The sequence below is a fragment of the Alosa sapidissima genome, chromosome 1 (genome assembly GCF_018492685.1).
Source record: "Alosa sapidissima isolate fAloSap1 chromosome 1, fAloSap1.pri, whole genome shotgun sequence".
Taxonomy (NCBI): Eukaryota; Metazoa; Chordata; class Actinopteri; order Clupeiformes; family Clupeidae; genus Alosa; species Alosa sapidissima.
The window spans coordinates 19,333,550-19,353,549 of NC_055957.1; the positions used below are offsets into that span (position 1 = coordinate 19,333,550).

Genomic DNA, 20,000 nt, shown 5'->3' on the forward strand with positions numbered 1-20,000 from the left:
ATTCAAATGGATGTGTGTTTAACAGCAGTCTGTGCTGTGCATTCACAACTTAAAATAAAATCATATTTAAACATACTTAGCTAAATATAAAACCCGTCTGGCTCCCACTGGTGCCCCCTGCCTTTCTAAAAGGAGATCACACCTGGTGATTGGCATATTTACTGGCCGAGAGGAACAGCGTGTAGCGATGGCGTGCAGACAGGCCGCTGGGAGATTGAAATACTGCTGATGACAAGAGTCTGTCTGCTGGCTGGAGAGTCCCACGGAGAGAGACAGGCGGCAGAGGCAGCAGAGGCAGCCAAGGTGGCGGGAGAGGGATGGAGGGAGATGGAGAAGAGACAGGCAGGCCTAGAGTTTAGTTGTGTACTGAGAATGGAATCACTGATGACTCAAGTCCTATTAAACCATCCAAGCCATCTATAGTTTGAGAATCAGAGATGTACAGAGAGAGAGAGAGAAAGAGAGAGAGAAAAAGAAAGAGAGCGATGGCTAGAGGCAGACAGACAGGAAGAGGGAGATGAGTGAAAACAGAGGCTGGTATTCAGAAGTATGCATATGGCCTTTCCAAGTGAAGTGTTGATGACCTGAGGGCTATTTAACAATTCACACAGCATTGGGGGTGGGAAGGGGCCAGACAGAGAGCCAAACAGGAGAGGGAGAGAAAGTAGAGAGACAGAAGAGAGGAGAAAGAGAGTAGAGAGACAGAAGAGAGGAGAGAGAGAGAAGAGAGAGAGCAGAGAGAGGTGTATGGTAGGTAGAGAGGAGTGTAGATGAAGAGGCTGATGGTGATGTCATGAAGATTCTAGAACGGGAGAGAGAAAGAGAGCAGTGAGGATAGTCTTCAGAAGAATGGTGTGGCGCTTGCAGGAAAGATTAAAGAAGAGAGAGAGGAGAAGGATTTATACTGCAGTGGATGAGTGGAAGGATTAGATATTAGATAGACAGATACTGGACAGACAGACTGACAGATCGTCAGTCAGCACAGGAGGCAGACACAGGCTTTCAAGGGCACAAAAACAAGCAATTGTTGATAAAGAACTAAAGCAAACATCCAGTCAGAATTCACATTATGAAAGAGTCACGTGGAAGGAGAGAAAACAGAAGCAAGCCAGCATGGTGTTGTGTCTAGCCCGCCTGTGAGCAGGGCTTTGATTTTTCCATATTGGGAAGTGAAGCGCAGTGTAAATGTTGTTTTGTTCCCGTGGAGGACACAAACATCTCGTCCAGTCAGTCATGTGGGGTCAGAGCCCTGGACCAGTAGCACACCAGCACCATGGCAACCCCATTATAAGGTGAAATTCTTTGGCCACCTTTTAAGTTTCCCATAGTTCTTGTTGTCTTGCTCTCTCTCTCTCTCTCTCTCTCACACACTCTTTCTCTCTCTCTCTCTCCTCTCTTCCTATCTCTCTCTCTCTCTTTCTCTCTCTCAATCATTCCCTCTCTCCATGTTGGGTCTGAAAATCTGAAAACTGTCCTCATTCCCCCCTCAAATTCCATCTGTTTCCTTTCTAACCAACCTCATAAGAGATTTCCACATGATGGTACAGTAAATGTCTATTTGTGCAATCAGTTCATTTTCTTTCTCTCTGAATGCACATGCAAACTAAATGGAAATTTCGATTACAGTACATTTACAGCGGATGCCGGGTGCTTTATTTTCCCACTAAAGGTCCATTATAACACATGCAAAGTTAATGAAGATCCCTGCGTCCACAGCGGATTCCTGGGGCTGACCGCTATTAAAAGACGCGAGTGAGCTTTGAATGGAGTGCTGTGTTCTCTATAGACACAGGCTGCGGCTCTGCTGCCAACATTGTGTGGGGCTTTTTTGCGGCCGAATGGGCTGTGGCAATTACCACCAATTAGCACTGAGTATTAATTATCCACAGGTCATGGCAAGTGTTTCATGACCACAGCGGCAACATTGAGGAGTGGTTTGTTCTCTTCCCTCACCAATGTGCTTGTCCCTAAAGGAACTTGTGTTGCTTATATAAGAATGCTTGCATCCTCAGCGAAGGTCCTTTTTGTTTCTCTCTCTCTGGTGCATTGGTTTCCTGTGGCTCTTTCTTCTCCTCTCTTTCCTCTCCTCTCTTTCCTCTCCTCTCTTTCTTCTCCTCTCTTTCCTCTCCTCTCTTTATTCTCCTCTCTTTCCTCTCCTCTCTTTCTTCTCCTCTCTTTCCTCCTCTCTTCTCCTCTCTTTCTTCTCTCTTTCCTCTCCTCTCTTTCTTCTCTCTTTATTCTCCTCTCTTTCCTCTCCTCTCTTTATTCTCCTCTCTTTCCTCTCCTCTCTTTCTTCTCCTCTCTTTCCTCCTCTCTTCTCCTCTCTTTCCTCTCCTCTCTTTCTTTTCCTCTCTTTCCTCTCCCTTTGCTGTTTTCTTTTCCATCTATTTCCTGATGCAGTTATCCCCTCTTTTTTGGTGTTCTTTTACATAGCGTTTCATTTTGGTTCAGAAACATGCACTATTGTCTGTTGTGCAGTATGTCATGTGAGTTCTGTGAGTTCATGTTAAATCCTTGGCTGCAGGTGGACACAATTGTAGAGTGGCTATTATTGCCCACACACACACACACACACACACACACACACACACACACACACACACACACACACACACACCATCAGCATCAGCATCAGATGTATACAAAGAAACCCTTGACTGCTCAGTGCTTTACCCACATACTGCATCCACAGTAGAAACCTCTGATGTCCGTCTTCCATGGACAAGTAGTAAAGATGTCATACCACTAACACCAGTGACTATTTTTACACAGCCGCGCATGGCACAGCAAAGAGGATATTTGCGTTGTTTTATTGCCTTGTTTTCCTCATCCCAGAAGAGCTAAAGTGGCTCAACAAAATTAGAAAAAAGAATGTGTTTTGACAAAAAAACAAAACAAAAAAAAAAAAACATGGTGGGATAAAGAAAAAGTGGACTCCTAGATGTTCTGATCCACTCCAGGATGTTAAATGGCAGCCATGCCCCTGGTGCTCTTAATCATCTGTGTCCTCAGGCCTCCGTCTGGCCCGGTCTTCCCTGTGCAGGGGTCCATGCTGTCTACACATTTCCCACAAAGATGACCCATAAAAATAGCCTGGCTCGGGCCCAGCCAGGCCAAGAGAAAGGGAACGGGAGCAGGCGGACGTGAAACAGATCCGGCCTTTTTTGGAGCCGCGCTCCGGATCGCCAGGCCTGTCCACTGGGCCCCAGCGGCGGCTCTGTCTCATCCAGGGGTTTATCTTGGAACCGGACGGAGAGCATTTTTAGGCTGCTTGGAGGGAGAGTGGGCGCAGTCGCACTGATTTGGGGGAGAGGGTGACCTGAGAAGCATGCCCAAATCCTAGGCTATTTTTTGCCTTGCGTCTTTTAAATACGGAAATACCACACCATTCTACAGTACTTCAACAGCTTTGGAGAGGGAGTATGAGCTTGCGGAAATTCGTTGAACCAGTGGACTGGGAAATAGCCTCCTGTTATGCCATCACCCCCCCCCCCCCCCTCCTCCTTTCACCGAGGAGCCTCACCTCCCCAAAATACCCCCTCCAGAAATGCTTCACACTTATCAAAAATTGAAGCACGTAAGTACAGATAGGTGTAACGTTATCTGGCGGCTGGAAAAGGCCATACCTTAAGTGGTGTTATCAGCGAGCCTCTTTCCATGCGGACTCCTAAAATAGGAGCCGGAGTGACGATGGAGCTGGTGGCAACCTGTGAGTGAGCCTCTCAAAGTGCCACCGTGTGCACTCCTAACCTTTGAAGGAGTGTGAGTGTGTACGCGTGTGCATGCCTGTGCCCTGGTGTCGTGTAGGTTTATTGTGTCGTTGTGTGTAGGTGAGTTAGTATGTAAGTATGTACTGTTGGCTTGTGTACATCATATCGGTTTATGTTAGCACACACTTATATGCAGTGTGTGTGTGTGTGTGTGTGTGTGTGTGTGTGTGTGTGTGTGTGTGTGTGTGTGTGTTTGCATTATCAGGCATGCACTTGAGTGGCCTTGTGCAGTCATGACCTTTGAAGAACAGGCCAGCCTCCAGCTCTGTCTCCTGCGCGCTATACCCCCCCCCCCCCCCCCCTCCTCCGTGCATGTGTGTAGGGCCTGCTTGTCTCAGTAGACATGCTTGTGGTTTAGAGTTCTACATATACACCAAGATGTATATGAGAGCTGTATGTTTTTGACATCCTGCCATAAGCATATGTGCATATGCTCTAAATATGTACTATAGTTTTAGGCACTCCCAGTCTCAGAAAAGACAGCAGGTCTCAAACAAAGCCACATGGGTCTCGTTCATTATGTGGAAATTATACTGTCCAAATGGTCCCCATTTAGTCCTCTCGCTGCTTGTCTTAGCTCTGCGTCAGACAATTTACGTCTCTCGGCCGTGACAGAGCCCAGGGAGCGCGGAGCTGAAGCTGTTCTGACAGAAACGAAAAGAATGTCCTTTAGAGAGAGAGAGAGAGAGAGAGAGAGACGTTGAGGTAAAGACTGAACAAGATTGTTAAAGAGAATGAGGAACAGAAAGAAACACTGGGAGACAAGCGCTCCTGAAGGAAACGAGGCTTTGAGTTTGATGTGGGAAAGAGGGAGAATGATAGAAAGAGAGACCTGTCGCTTTTATGCACTGACACAGAGCTTTGGTGCCTCTGCTCTGCTGAGTGGCAACTACTGTATTGCTGTGCTCTCCAGTGAAGCCCCATCATCCCAAAGCACCACAGAATGTGTGTGTGTGTGTGTGTGTGTGTGTGTGTGTGTGTGTGTGTTACTTTCTCTTTTCCCTTCAATTTCTCTCTGTGACAAATCTAGTCACATTGTCGTTGTTGACTATGTGTGTGTGTGTGTGTGTGTGTTCGTGTGTATGTGTGTGTGTGTGTGTGTGGGGGGGGGGGGGTGTGGGTGTGTGTGTGTGTTTAGAATGTAATTGCTGTCTATTCCCCAAGGAGCTGGCCTCTCTCCTCACATAGACCTCCTTCCCACCCACGAAACACACATCGCACGTCATCCCCAATACAGGGTGGTTTTATCTGTCCACTGGGACTTCCCTGAGGGTAGTTTGGTCCACTAATGAATCTGTGTGGTGAGTGTGGAGGGCCCTCTCTGTGGCCTGTTCAGTGAAGGGGCCCCGGCTCTCTGAGGCCACTAATTACACTCAGGGCCCAGAGGAGTCCGCAGGTCGCCAAATTACAATCAGAGGATAAACCACCAGTGCTGCCACCCCGGATAAATGAAGGGCCCAGATGGAGTGCTGAGGCGGCGTCCAGACTTCCACAGGACAGTCCAGAGGAGGAATGGACCAGAGAGAGCGAGAGAGAGACACAGAGACAAAGAGAGACAGAGAGAGACAGAGAGAGAGAGAGAGAGAGCAAAAACAGCATCGTTTTTGAGGTTTGAGAAATTTGGAGAAGTATGCTTGTATCTGGTTCACTGGGCTGGTCATTAAAGTGCCCGATTTGGTTTTGCTTGTTGTTTTGTTTTCGAGAGATTTCACAGAGTGATTAAATAAAGAAAAACAGGCCACACTCACCAGACTTTTAGGGAATATTAGATTTCTTTTTCTGTGTTTTCCCTTCTGCTGTATACTATGATTCATATCTGACACTCTAAAATTTACGATTTGGAGCTTGACGAAGAGCGATCACCAGATCCTTTTAAATCCATCAAAATAGCGAACAGTATAAAAATATTTCGGGAGTTAGAATTCCAGCTAGCTCAGTGGCACCACTTGTGTCATATAGATGTGATTTACTCCTAGACCAGACATGTCAGCCAAAGCATTTATCATTCAATGTAAGGAGTTCCCAGAGGAAGTATTTGTGTAGTGTGTGTGTGTGTGTGTGTGTGTGTGTGTGTGTGTGTGTGTGTGTGTGTGTGTGTGTGTTTCTCTATAAGTGTTGTGTATTCTGTGATGTTTGCTCGTGAGAGGGAGTGAGGTGACACGCGATCATCTTTTTTTAAATGATGCATCTGCTCTGAGCTCCGGATCATAAACTGTCTCTATGACACCCATAAAAGCAGTCATCAAGCTGATGCACTGTCACTGTCACTGCGTCTTTAAAGAGGCCGCCCGGCTTCTTTCTTTGGGCCCACGCAGACACACTAGCCCTTGATTGATGCGAGGATGCTTCACTGATAGATGTCCGAGATGCAGTCTAGTCTCGTGTTAGGAGAGCATGCATCGTGCCCTCTCACACATATGCAGTCAGGCATAGACAACAAGCCAGAGATACTGACCTGCTCGCTTTACAATGTGTGTAAGGTGTGTAATGAGGTGTAATTTTGGACTTAATAGTCGCCCTGTAAAACAGTAACTCGTAGGAAGTCAGAGGGGCTCTGGGAAATAGAAGGCTCTGTTATATCACCCGGCGTGGCATTAGGTGGCTGTCTTTTGAGTATTAGTGTCAGGAAACCACTGCTGGGTTTTTATGAGCGCCTCCAGTGCTCTGAAAACGAGAAGGGTCATGGATAAATTTAGAAAAAAGCATGGGGTCCAATGAGAACACTCTATTTCCACTTTTATTTCCAACTCATCCAATCGGCATGCATTTTGATTGCTCCCGTTTCTGGGATTTGCCAATCAGCATGTGGTGTACCAGTGATCAGAGCCCGCCTCGAGTGGTGTGGCTTTCGTGAGTGGTGTTGAGTGTTAGAGGGCATGCTGGGATTTTTTATGAGCCGTACCAGGTTTCATTGGTATGTTTGTTTATCTCTGCAAGACACCGAGAGAGAGGGCAGGATCAGCCCCAGCGGACACTACAACATATATACGTTATACATAGTACATTCATGCTCACGCTCATACACACTCACACACTCACAAATACAGGCTGTGCAAATGCTTATAATATTCATGCATACGTCTGTGTTTGTGTTTGTTTGAGTGTGTGAGTGTGAGTAAAAAAGGGTGTCTGCAACTGCTTTGACTTCCAGCAAATTCAGCAGTAATTGCTCTGGTCTGGTCAGTAATATACACTGTGCATTTTGGTGGGTTTGGGCATGACTGGACATGGTTGTGTATCTATATTTGTGTGTCTGTGTGTCTGCGTATGTTTGTCCCGTTCATATTTTGAGACACAGGAAGTCAGCTGTGGCACTCCTTTCCTGTCTCCTGTCTTCCTGCCATGCCATGTCCCAACATCCGTTCTTTTTTACCCACCCGCACCTCTCCGCTCACCCCCTCTCCCCCTCCTCTCTTCCCTTGCTCTTTCTTCTCTCCATCCATCTTATTTCACTCCTTCCCTGTGGAGGGCGTCCTCTCCACCCATCTCCTCTCTTCCTGTCCTCTCATCTCTCATCCCCCCTTTTCCCTCCACTCCCTCTGCCTGATCAGCACTTCTTCTGACAAGAGTGACAGGGCATCGTGGGATGGCCCTCTTGGTCAGGAGACAGTGTGTCAGGATGCAGGCTTCCTCACAAATGCATCTGTGGTCAGTGGCATGTGCATGTACACACAAACACACACACACACACACACACACACACACACACCAGTGTTTCCCATATATTGATTTATTTGTGGCGGCCCACCACAATATCAACATTGACCACCACACAATGATTTTCCTGGTTGTACTAAATTGTGCTTAAATCTGGTTAGAATCATAACCGTGCTGCACTAATTTGTTAAAAACTGTTGCATTCGAGTTAATTCTGCAAACCTACCACCACAAATAGAATTCAATTCTGTGGAAAACACTGCACACACACACACTGCACACACACACACACACAAACACACAAATACAAGCAGGCATGCAGACTCACAGGCAAACACGCCTGCACACACACACATGCACATGCAAACACACACACACATGCACACACGCACACATAGACACAGCTGCTGTGTCGCCACTGGTCTGTCCCCTTGAAACCCTATCTCATAATCTGGCGTTCATGGGACGACGACAGGGCACGATCAACCTCTTGATTTACACCCCACCTCCCTAGCCTGTGGTCAACTGAGAGTGCATGTGCCTTTGCATTTAGGAGTGTGTGTCCAAGTGAGGGAGAGAGAGGTATACCCATGGCTATACCCAAAGAGGTATACCCAAATACACATGGCTTTGTTGTTCTTTCAGGTTAAGCAATAGTGTCCCACAGCTGTTTTAGCACCACACTGCCTCTTGTCCGTCACATCTTCTAACAGACTCATAGGGCACTGTGGCACACGGACATGCTCCATGAAATATGTCAGCAAATGACCTCAGTCTCCCCATCTACTGTATGTCCACTGTGCCCAGTAAGTAGAACAATGTGCTGACATGGCCTGGACAGCAAGTTTTCATCCAGCACCTGTGTAAATAAATATTTGATATGTGCGTCCCGTTCTTTCATTACATATCTTAACAGCATTATCATAATAAGTTCAGAGACACGAGAGAAGAAAAAGGCATATCATGCAGATTCTTTTGGCTATACACTTGGTAGACCACCAACACCCACATACATCACAAGCGGATCGCTAACTATATTGGAATACTGTGTGTTTTCTATAACAACAGCCTTTTGGTTTGATCTTACTCTTTGGGGTAGGAAGAATGTGTCTGGTGATGTGTTGATAAAGCATTGTAAGGTGTTAAGTTTGCACATACATAATAACCGCCACGTACTGTATAGTAACCCAAGTTCATTAGGGTCATCATTACGTCATTTGTTTTCCCAAAACATGTTCTTGTGTCACAATTAATGTTAACAACTGCCTTCTCACAGACGGGGATCGGCGGCCTGCCTTCAAAAACATGACATGGTGTTGGCGCGCAGTTGTTTTTGGAGGAATAAGAAAGAGCCAAGACATGAAGAAAGAAATGGAATTTCCAGCTTGTTTTCCAACCGTAGCTGATTGCAGTCATTTCCCTGCGCAGTGGTGGACATGTGCGAGAGCTCTGTTATTGTGATTGTTAGCGGCTTAAAAGGCTTGAAATCAATGGGTTTCAAATGGTGTCCATTTAACGATTGCTTAGTTCAAAACATGGACTGCCTCTCTTCCCCCAGACGTGATTAGTATTAGGTTTTATGGCTGTACAGCTGTACTTGTGGTTAAACAGGACTGACGCTGCACGTGTTACCTGAGAGTGTGTTGAGAAGCACCGTCAGTGGACCCTGGCCGTTTGCCTGGTCCTGTTGACCTCCTCCAGACCTCCACTCTTTACTGATGTCATGGCCAAGGAGATTCATTTGGTCTCATCAACATCTCAGTGTTCTGTCCCTTATGCCACTGTGTCCGCGTGCTTGCTTAAGAGACCTCCTGATTACAGGAAGGACTTACAGGAGTTTTGATTGGCCAAGTATTGTCAACATACAAAAAATTGGGCCTCTGCAATCAAATGGTGGCTCTGGTTGGCAGTGATATATTAAACAGCGTTTTATTGAAAACATGAAAATATTATCATAAGAGTTCAGATTTAAGTCTATTTATTACTATTGTTGACCATGAGCATGACACACATAGCAGCTCATAAGTGATAGATGCCCATACACTTAAAGTGCCCATATATGCCTCACGCAGTAGGTCCTCTCATATGCAGTATTTGTATATTTACATATGCAAAAATAGTATTTTTATAGTTCTGAGTATAACCGATGCACAAGTTCAGACCTGTACGGACAGACTGGCTGGCACTGCTGCTGCCACCAGCTGCTCCCCCTGTTGGGCAGGAGTGGCAGAGTGGTGGGTTCTCACGTCTCTTTATTTATAGTCACTTTCTCATTAGCACGTCTCAGAGGGGGTGACACGATGCCACGGTGGGTGAAGAAAAGCTGGCTTACTTATATTTTCTGATAACCGTTAGCAGTTGCACACAGCCTTATAGTCTTGTAATATAGTGGTTTTCATTTAAAAGCTAATAGGATTTAGTGTAAGATAAACCCCATCCAATAGCCATTAAAAACTCCTGCTGTCAGACAGCAGCTTCAAGTTAATCTCACAGACATGTCAGATCCCTGCCATTTATCATGTTGATGGTAAGGACATAAGCTGTGGTGGTGAGCAGCAGATGTAGGTATAGTGGCATGGATATGGCTGTAAAGGGAGCAAAGATCTCTGTCTGTCTGACTGGTCCTCTGAGAGCCGTGGAGACGCCTCTGCACTCCCACGCACTAAGAGTCAATCTGCTGGCCCGCTGTAAAACTGTCTGCTTATGATGCATCCTTCACCTTTCTCTCTCTCTCTCCCTCTCTCTCTCTCCCTCTCTCTCTCCCTCTCTCTCTCTCTCTCTCTCTCTCTCTCTCCCTCTCTCTCTCCCTCTCTCTCTCTCTCTCTCCCTCTCTCTCTCCCGGTCACCATTATTACCACCACTGGTGTTCACTGCAACAGTGTGACTGCCATTTCCACCAACCAATTTATTGCTTCTTATGAATACAGGCAGCTAATTAAGAGATGCTGTTAGGAACATTCTAGAAGGATTCCCAGCTGCTGTGCTGGGCTGATGAAGTGAAGTGCTCTGACCTCTGGGCCCCCCTACATGGGGTGGCTCTTGTTCTGTCGTGCTTTAGCAGTCAACGCTGTCACACCGTGTGACAAAGCCATGTTTTTCAGCGTCACTGCTCTCAGAGAGCAGTCACCCTCAAATCTTACTCTCCATCTCTCCCTCCTTCTCTACCACTTTGTTCCAATCTACACCCATTTGCTATCAAATAGATGGTGTCTTCTGAAGGCAGACTGAGAGACTCTTGAGTGGCAGAAGGGCCTTGGGGCTTTATAGAGGTGTCATAATTACATGCTTGAATGGAGCCTTTAAGGCTTAAGTGGTCTCATCTGAGGAAACTCAAGTAGACTGTAGACATACAGTACCATAGAGTACAGGGACTTGGCCTCGTGGAGAGCTGAGCTCACACTGAGAAATTCATAAAAAACAATGTCACCTGAAAATGATCAGAATATTTGAGCTGTGGTTATTAAAGAAGAGTGGTTCAAGATGTACCTTGCCTGAGGAACACCAGTGGTATAGTACACTGATAAAGGGATCTTACCAAATGTATACTTCAGCTCGCCTCATAAGTGTCTTTCTTCTCTCTCTCTCTCTGTTTTCTTATTTCTGTGCTGAATAAGTCAAACCTACAACATTAAATCTGCATCCCTCTTATTTTAGCTATGGATATTCTTGTTTTGTGCAACAAAGCTCCCAGTGTTATTTATTTATGTATTACATTCTGTAAACAAATCTTCAGGCTCCGTGTCATCTGCCTTGGAATATTGTTGTCTGTTTATTGTTTGGGGGTGGTTGGGAAACTGTCCTAAAATATTCTGCTGGAGTGGCCTTTTCATACTAATGATGTGCAGTGCTTTGCAAAGCGCCTCTTTAATATTTTATGTGGTATTTAATTTGGGGCTAATGCTGCAGTCGATTCAAGTGCTACTCGTCCGAATTATTTTAATGAGTGGGTGGAATGCAAATGAAGCTCTAATGCAGATATGTGGGAGAAATCAGACTCCAAGACATCAGGAGTACCAAGAGAGAAGGACTCACACTAATGAATTGAACACCCTAGTGGATGTTCTTGGCCCATAGTGCATCTTATTTGCAGACAGGCATTCACATCTGGTCAGAAGGAAAAGGCAGGGGTGAAGCATAATAGCAATAAGATATACTGAACATCCAATCAGTTGCCTGAAAAACATCAACAGGCTGAAATAAGAAGATACTGTACGTTTGCAGTGTAGTAGCAGTAACATTATAAGAGTAGTAAGAATAATATATTTTGTTTAGTTTGTTGGTTGTCACTGGGATGCAGAGCTAGAGTTCAGTAGGGTGACAGCCGCAGAGAAGAAGCTTCCTCTGAACCTGCTGGTTTGGATGCGGAAAGATCTGTAACGCCTCCCAGAGGGGAGTGGGGTGAACAGTCTGTGGTTGGGGAAAGAACCGTCTTTGATGATGCTGCGCGTCTTACGCAAGCATCACTTGCCCTGGATGGCCTCGATTGAGGGGAGTGAGGAACCTGTGATGTGTTGGGCAGTTTTCACCACCCTCTGCAGTGCTTTCCGGTCGGAGGCTGAGCAGTTGCCATACCAAACTGTGACTGACACAGTTGGTGAGGATGCTCTCGATGGTGCAGCGGTAGAAGTTCACCAGAAACAGGTGGACCTGTTGCTTGGACTGCCTTTGATGGTCAAGTCACGTCAAAAGAATTACAGTGCCAGACAACAGTATGGACACACCAACTCATGCATGTTTTTTCCTTATTTAGACTATTTTTTACATCGTGGAACAATACATTAGGTCAAAAGTAAGAAATAACACATATGGAATTATGCAGTAAGCACAAAAAGTGTAGCCAAAGCAATTTTTGAATTCTTTAAAGTAGTCACCTTTTGTGCAGTCTCTAAACCAAATTCAGGTAGTCACCAGAGTTTCCAGCAGTCTTGAAGGAGTTCTCATACATGTTGCACTTGTAAAGCTAAACGGCAAGGAATACAAATATGAAATGAGTATATATTATTTATTTATTTTATTTATTTATTTATTGAAGACATTAAGACCTTGACCAATGTCACCCACCATTGACTATATATTTGTGTTTAGTGTGTGAACATGCTGTCCCACACCCAGTGTCTCTACCACACAAACTGCATGCATGGGCATCTACACAAACACACACACACACACACACACACACACACACACACGCTTGAATTTCCCCTGGGGATCAATAAAGTATCTATCTATCTATCTATCTATCTATCTATCTATCTATCTCACACACACACACACACACACACACACACACACACACAAACACACATACCATCCTCACCTCTCCATGCCAATGTTGTCATATCAGGGATACCACTACTAGCAGTCTCTTAGCTGAACGCCATAGCAACAGTCACCTGGTGAGGCTAAGCTCATGTTTAATATTAATCACTCGCTCCATCTTACTGTAAGAGTCTGGCGCCATGACTGCGATACATTTCAGTGTAGATTATCACTGGCAGCTGTCATAGGGATTGATGGATCATCCCTATAGGACATGCAGTCATCACATGAGGGCACATCAATTCACATACTCACACTCAAACGCACGTACACACACTCACAGAATAAACAGAGACCTAGGCACATAACACACACATACACACACACACACACACACACACACACACACACACACACACACACACACACACACACATGTCAGTGCCCAGACTTATGACAGACTCTGGGTAGACAGCACACCGCTGCGTGTCAGCAAGCTTGACATTTGCAGTGAATCAAATAGCGTTGATTATTTTTATTCCACAAGCTATTTTCACATGCGCTGAGTTCATCTGCTATCCTAGACCCCCTCTCCTTCCCATTCGGAGACAGCTAGCTTTTAGCGCAGTTAAGACCTGCATCAGTGTCTATTCACCCCTCCTTCCCATTCGGAGACAGCTAGCTTTTAGCGCAGTTAAGACCTGCATCAGTGTCTATTCACCCGCTCCTTGTCATCTGCCAGTCACATGCTAATATAGTTCCTCACATTACTCTCAGATCATCACCAAGCTCCTTCTGGATGCTTCCACAGAGTCCCTTACATGGAAGCATGGAGTCTTAGATCATGTGTCCATAAAATGAGAACAGACTAGACTTCTTGCATTCCATTAACTATATGACAACTGTCATTTTCAAGTATTACAGTAACACTGAGTTGCTGTGGATTAAATTTAGGCTAGTCTTTAGGCTAGACTTACTGTAAGTAAAATTCTCCATCGAAAAAAAGTCTACAGTCTAGGATTAGCCTTAGTCCATGTATAAGAAATAGGGTGTACACAGACACACACTTATGCTTACATGCAGTAGCTACCATCCATGGCCATATTACAATGTATAGTCCATTAGAACCCAGGCCATGTTACAATGTATAGTCCAGGGGTCAGCAACCTTTTTTGCCTGGAGAGCCACTTTTACCAAATTTATTATTTTTTTAATCTCAGAAGAGCCACATAAAGACAGTTACAAGAAAAAGTTTGGATATTTAACGTACAGTACTTTCATTCAATTTTTAAATACATTTTTTACTAGTTGTGCAAGTAACTTAAGAAATGTAAAGTGGAATGACAGAAGTATACTGTAGGCCTTAGGCTTCCCATGTAGGCTAAACACCACCCCCTATTTTTCCAGTGTCCTATGGTATGCAAAGTAACAACACAACACTCAATTTTCGTTGACATGTCATTGGCGAAATTGAACATTAGGCCTACCAGAGATTAGATTTGGTGATGGCCTTGGAGTCTGGCTGGCTCATATTCAGTGAGATGAAGTTTCATGCAAGAATTGAGGCTGTCACCATTTAAGGGGAACTCCACGCAAAACTGTCATATCCATAACGCCAACTAAATACCATGGCATTGTGTTGGTGTTGTAGATGTGACAGTTTTGCGCGGAATTGCCCTTAAACGTGAGCGCAGGTTTGTCTTTATATTTTTCATATGTGAGAAAGATTTCTCACAAGCAAGTGGAACCGAACAGGGTTAACACAGCAATACTAACTCGTTGCAGTGTGCGATATATAACGGGCAGCATTTCGCATTTTCAGAATCAGTCTTCGGATGGAAACTTTCCCATTTCAGCCTTGTGTTTGCGCTCGCAAGCTGTGGTCGCTGACGTTTCCTTTTTGACTCTAGCCTACAGCAAGCGCACACATCAACAATAACAATTAAAGTGTTCTCGTTGACTGAAATGGAGGGAAATCGGTGATTTTGATATTGACATGGCAATGAACCGCGAATGTAACAATATTGTGCAGGCTACGGTTACGGAGTCAAGTGAGGTGGAAAGTTATATAGGCCTAGGCTAAATTACTCAGATAGACCTAGAATATTACATTTTGAAAATTAACAAACTAAAATAAAATAAATTTTAATTAAATACTCATTAATTATTTTCAAGAGCTGAGCCGCATCAGAGGGATCAAAGAGCCTCATGTGGCCCCGGAGCCACGGGTTGCCGACCCCTGGTATAGTCCATTAGAACCCAAGCCATGTTACAATGTATAGTCCATCAGAACCCAGGCCATGTTACAATGTATAGTCCATCAGAACCCAGGCCATGTTACAATGTATAGTCCATCAGAACCCAGGCCATGTTTCAATTTATTGTCCATCAGAACCCAGGCGAGTGTCTTGCCTTCTCCTAAGTGATCAGGGGTCCTGACAGAGCTCTCTCCTTCTGGCTTCCCTCCAGGGCCTGGCTAAATGGCTGTGCTGTTAAGTGCAGGCCTGGGTGTAGGATAATTGTGTTCAGAGTTATGGGGAGCGGCTGGGGATTAGAGCCTGATGAGGTGTGGGTCGTGGCTAATTGATTTTGAGCCTCCCTGCTACCCTTAATCTCTGCCAACACCAACACTCGGCAGGTAAACCCATTAGCGCCCACCGCCCCAGTCCTCCTACCACCCGTCTTGCCATAACAGGTTTATGCCGCCTGTGCTCAGCAGTGCAGCACTGTGCACTGTGTTGAACCTGAAGTCCACCGGAGCCGGCCCCAAGTTTGAATGGTGAACAAAGTGCAAAGTTTGATGTCCAACTCAAGCTGACTCAATAACTGTGCAAAATAAATGAGCCAATTTATCCCCATACATTAGGCAAGACACGCCACATGGTCGCTATACTTTTGTGCACGAGGACTTTGCCCACCATTTTAACGAGGGCCTATGATGAAGCGCAGCAGTGATAGGAGGGCAGCAGAGCGTGCCCTGATTCCAGCCTGAAGGTCGAATCACTATGGTTACACTCACCCCATCCTTGGCCGTTCTGCTACTCCCGTTCTATTGACCAGAATCTGTGCTCTGTTTTATGCTGAAACAGAGTCGCGTTTCCCTCCGTCTGGGCCAGTGGGATTCTCTGTGTGGCCTCGCTGCTGAATTATTGATGTGTGGTGTTTCCCCAAACCGGGCCTCCCCTCTTCTCTCATTTCACCACAATATACTCTGTTACCATTTCTGTCAAGCTAACAGGAAAATCTGTTTTGCTCTGCTTTTTTACAGGAAAGTGTATGTGTGTTTGGCCCGACTGTAAGGAGAGAACTTCAACATGAACACAGGTATGTTGGCTGATGTGGCTGCAGCTCTCACGGCTGATAGTGATCCATCAACCCAATATTTGTTCAAGCCTTTCACTGCTGACTTGGTTCACCAACCATTTCCCATTACATGTAAGCGGTAAATACAGTAAATGCACTCATAGGCATTCATTCATTCAGTACATACGGAATCACAGACTTTTTTGACATTTACCTACAGTACCATACCTACAGTAGCCTACTGTACAAAACTCTCTCTCTCTTTCTTTCTCTTTCTCCTCTCTCTCTCTCTCTCTCTCTCTCTCTCTTTCTAATTCTATTCAAACACATACAGGCACATAATGTGACAGAAAAGTTCACAGACTGAGAAACAGCTCTCTGAGTGTCTGGCTCTGCTAGCTGCTATGAGCCCAGGCAGTTTTTGAAAAGTGCATAAAGTAGCTTTTTCTCACACTGATATGTTATGCTGTTTAGCGTGACAGCTCTTGTGGCAGCTCTGCCTGTCCTCTGCCAGCGCAGGTTTAATTTGTTTCCCTTGCTGGCTGTTCACTCACCGTGAGTGATTTGCAGATCCAAGCGTCACAGTGCACCCAGGACTTTCACTAAGAGCTCCAATTTAAGGGAAAACCTGTTTGACAAATGTGAGGTTTGCTTGTCAACGCAGCCCAGTAATAAACCATGGTAATATGACATAACAGGGCGCTCTGAATGCTTTGCATGCTGGGTGATTTGTGGTGTGTGTAAAATAGGATTTATCTTGCATCAGTAAACAGGCGGGCTGAACATGCCTGCCCTGAAGACTCTGTTCATGTTGAGTAGGACTTCAGTCCAGCGGTGGCTCCTGGACACTTCTGCACTGCCTGTGTTACAACAAGGGCTGTGAAGGGTTACAACTGACAATGAAACATTTGAATTTCAATAATTAGATGTTCAAGAATTGTTGACTGGCATCACTTATTACATTGTTGTTACATTGTTGTTATTGTTCATGTGGCTCTTAGCTTAGCTTGGTTTGAGTTCACCATAATATTTGAGGTTATACATGATTTTAACCATCACAAACATAAAAAGCTTCCTCTGCATAAAAGTGGCAGTATTCAGTCCTACTCATCATGAATGGTTGGTCGTCTCGGTCCTTTGTGGCTTATATGGCTGTCAGGTGATTTGTTGTTTTAGTAATGCATGTGCTTTGCTTTTTCTATGCCTGGTGTGTGTGTGTGTGTGTGTGTGTGTGTGTGTGCGTGTGTGTCCGTGTGTGCGTGTGTGCGTGTGTGTGTGTGTGTGTTTGTGTGTCTGTGTGTGTCTGTGTGTGTCTGTGTCTGTATGTGCATTTTTGAATGTGGCTGAATGTGTGTGTGAGTTGTGTGTGTGTGTGTGTGTGTGTGTGTGTGCATTTATGAGTTTGTATGTATGTGAATGTGTACATCTGGATGAATATATGGTGTGTATGTGTGTGCGTGCGTATATGCATGTGTGTGTCTGTTTGCTTTGCGGTGGCTGGCTGCTGCGCTTTCCCAGATAGCGGAGGACGTGCTCGCAAAAGCACTTCACTGTCTTTCACGCTCTCCTCCATCAAGAGGGTCCAAAGCACTCCTAACCTGCACTCAGCTGCAGGTACTAACCACAGACACACACACACACACACACACACACACACACACACACACATAAACAAACAAACAAATAAACAAACACACACACACACAATTGCATATGTGGCTGCATGGAGCACACACATGCTTAGCTATAAAGTTACACACACTAAACTAAGAGGTTTTGCAGACTAACTCACTTACACACACAGAGAGAGGTATGTACACAAACACCATACTATAATCCTGTTAATGTGGCTCTAATTTTCAAATGTTGAAGCCGTGTGTAATATGATCGATTTTTAGACACTTGGACTTCACCCAAGCAAAGAAAGAAATCCTTTTCTGCTTTTCTTTTTCTTTCCAATGCTCCATGAGTCATCCGTCCTCAGCCCTAGGGTTGTAGGTTCATTCATCTTTCTCTTTTTCTCATCTTCCCTGGTGTATTCCTCCCTCTGTCGTAGTTTTCATCCCCTCTTCAGCACCATTCTGCCTCTCACACACACACACACACACACACACACACACACACACACACAGAGACAGACACACACAGAGACAGACACACACACACACACTACTGGAGTGAATCAGGTGCTGCTCTTCACGGTGATGGAGGAGCTTCAGAAAGCCCTATCTCATTGGGGAACACACTAGTGTTAATTTCGTCAGACGAGACTAGAGGAAATATGTTCGTCAACGACCTTTTTTTTCATGACTAAGACGAGACGATGACTTGACGGCAGTAATGTCCTGAAACACTGACTAAGACTATCTTAAGATGCATTATTGTTGACGAAAAAAGACGAGACTAAAATGTTTTGCATGAAATAAAAACTAAGATAAATCTCTCTTCATTTTCGTCTACAAAATGATAAGACAGAATATCTAGCTGTTATGTTTTCAAAATATTCCGAATGAGTTCATACGTTCAGCTTTCCTGTAGGCTAGTCTACGTGCTGTTGCTGCAACCCTGTGGCTGCAACACGAAACTACATGGAACAAGAACACTGCAATTTCTGCCAGAGTTAGCAAGCTAACTACCTAAGCTTTATGCCACAATGCTACATACCCAGAAGTTGAAGCTTCTCATACAAATTACCATCCCGCAGAATGTCCATACGAAAATGTTCATCATGTAATGTCAACTATTTAACTAGGTAGACTGATGATGCAAAGTTTGCTAGCAAGTAAGCTAATATGGAAAGTTCGCTAGCAAGTTAGCTATGGCTAAGAAGGAGAGTCTGTTTGGGGAATGTGTTGTGTTTGGGCGCATATCGCCATCTAGCGAGGCGGAGTAAAACATACTCCGGGTTTGGCCTATGACGGTGTTTCTCAAACTTTTTCAGTTTCAGGACCAATTAACTAACCCTAGCTAAAAAAAAAAAAAGATTAGACCTACTTCAACAATAGCCTATAATTAATCTACACAATAGGCCTACTCACTGAACCACCTTGCTTATTGTCTTTGCACTTTGCTTATTGTGTGGATTCATACTGTATGATTTAAACTGGCATATCTTACATAGACAGTGTTGCAGAACTGTTTTTACATACAAGTTGGTTCAATATTGCAAACAACTCATCTATATTATATTTTACCACGTCTGCTCGCGGACTACTTGGGATAGCTTGCGGACCACCAGTGATCCCCGGACCACACTTTGAGAAACACTGGTCTACGAATATGACAGTGGTACAGTCAAATCTTTTACTGTCTATGGTCAAATCCCAGCCGAGCTATAACTGTAGCTCGACTTACCTGTGCATGTAAACATACTGACTGACAAAAAATCTGAATGAGTAATTATAACAGACGAGTAGCCCTGTGGACACACAATATTGTTTGAAAATTGAGATGTGTGAAACACTATTTGACTCAAATGGTAATCAGAACCAAAAAAATTTGTTATAAAAAAAAGAGACTAAAATGTGTTGACTAAAACGGACTAAAACTAAGATACCTTTAGTTTTCTTTTGACTAAAACTAGACTAAAATGACGAGACTTTTAGTCGACTAAAACTTGACTAACAAAAATGATATTTGAATGACTAAATATGACAAAGACTAAAAAGGACATTTCGTCACCAGACTAAGACTAAGACTAAATTAAAAATAGGTGACAAAATTAACGCTAGAACACACAGAGTGCAGACTGAGTTGATACTGTAGTGAGCAAATGCTTACTGTCAGGGCAGCTGGGACTGGTTCTGTTCCGAGGTTGTGTTGTTTCTCCCATCGCGAGGCCATTAAGCCATTTCATTCACTAAGGGATTTAAACAGCATTACATGAGAACAAATGGAGGTTTTCCTTTGGAGTAGAAGACTTAACCATTAAACAGTATGTTCTTACAGAGACAGGACTTTACTGTAAAATCACTATGCTGTAAAAGAGGCAGAAAAGATAGAAATGATAAA

The 20,000-nt window shown here is 44.5% G+C and overlaps 1 protein-coding gene across 1 annotated transcript in view; it reads left to right on the forward strand.

Annotated features, from left to right (window-relative positions):
- sorbs2a (sorbin and SH3 domain containing 2a) overlaps positions 1 to 20,000 on the forward strand; it is a 79,836-nt gene that overhangs the window by 17,938 nt on the left and 41,898 nt on the right. The window contains 2 exon segments of the mRNA XM_042056631.1: positions 15,955 to 16,010; positions 17,508 to 17,603. Of these exon segments, the coding sequence (XP_041912565.1) occupies positions 16,001 to 16,010; positions 17,508 to 17,603 (106 nt within the window). The 5' untranslated portion in view covers positions 15,955 to 16,000.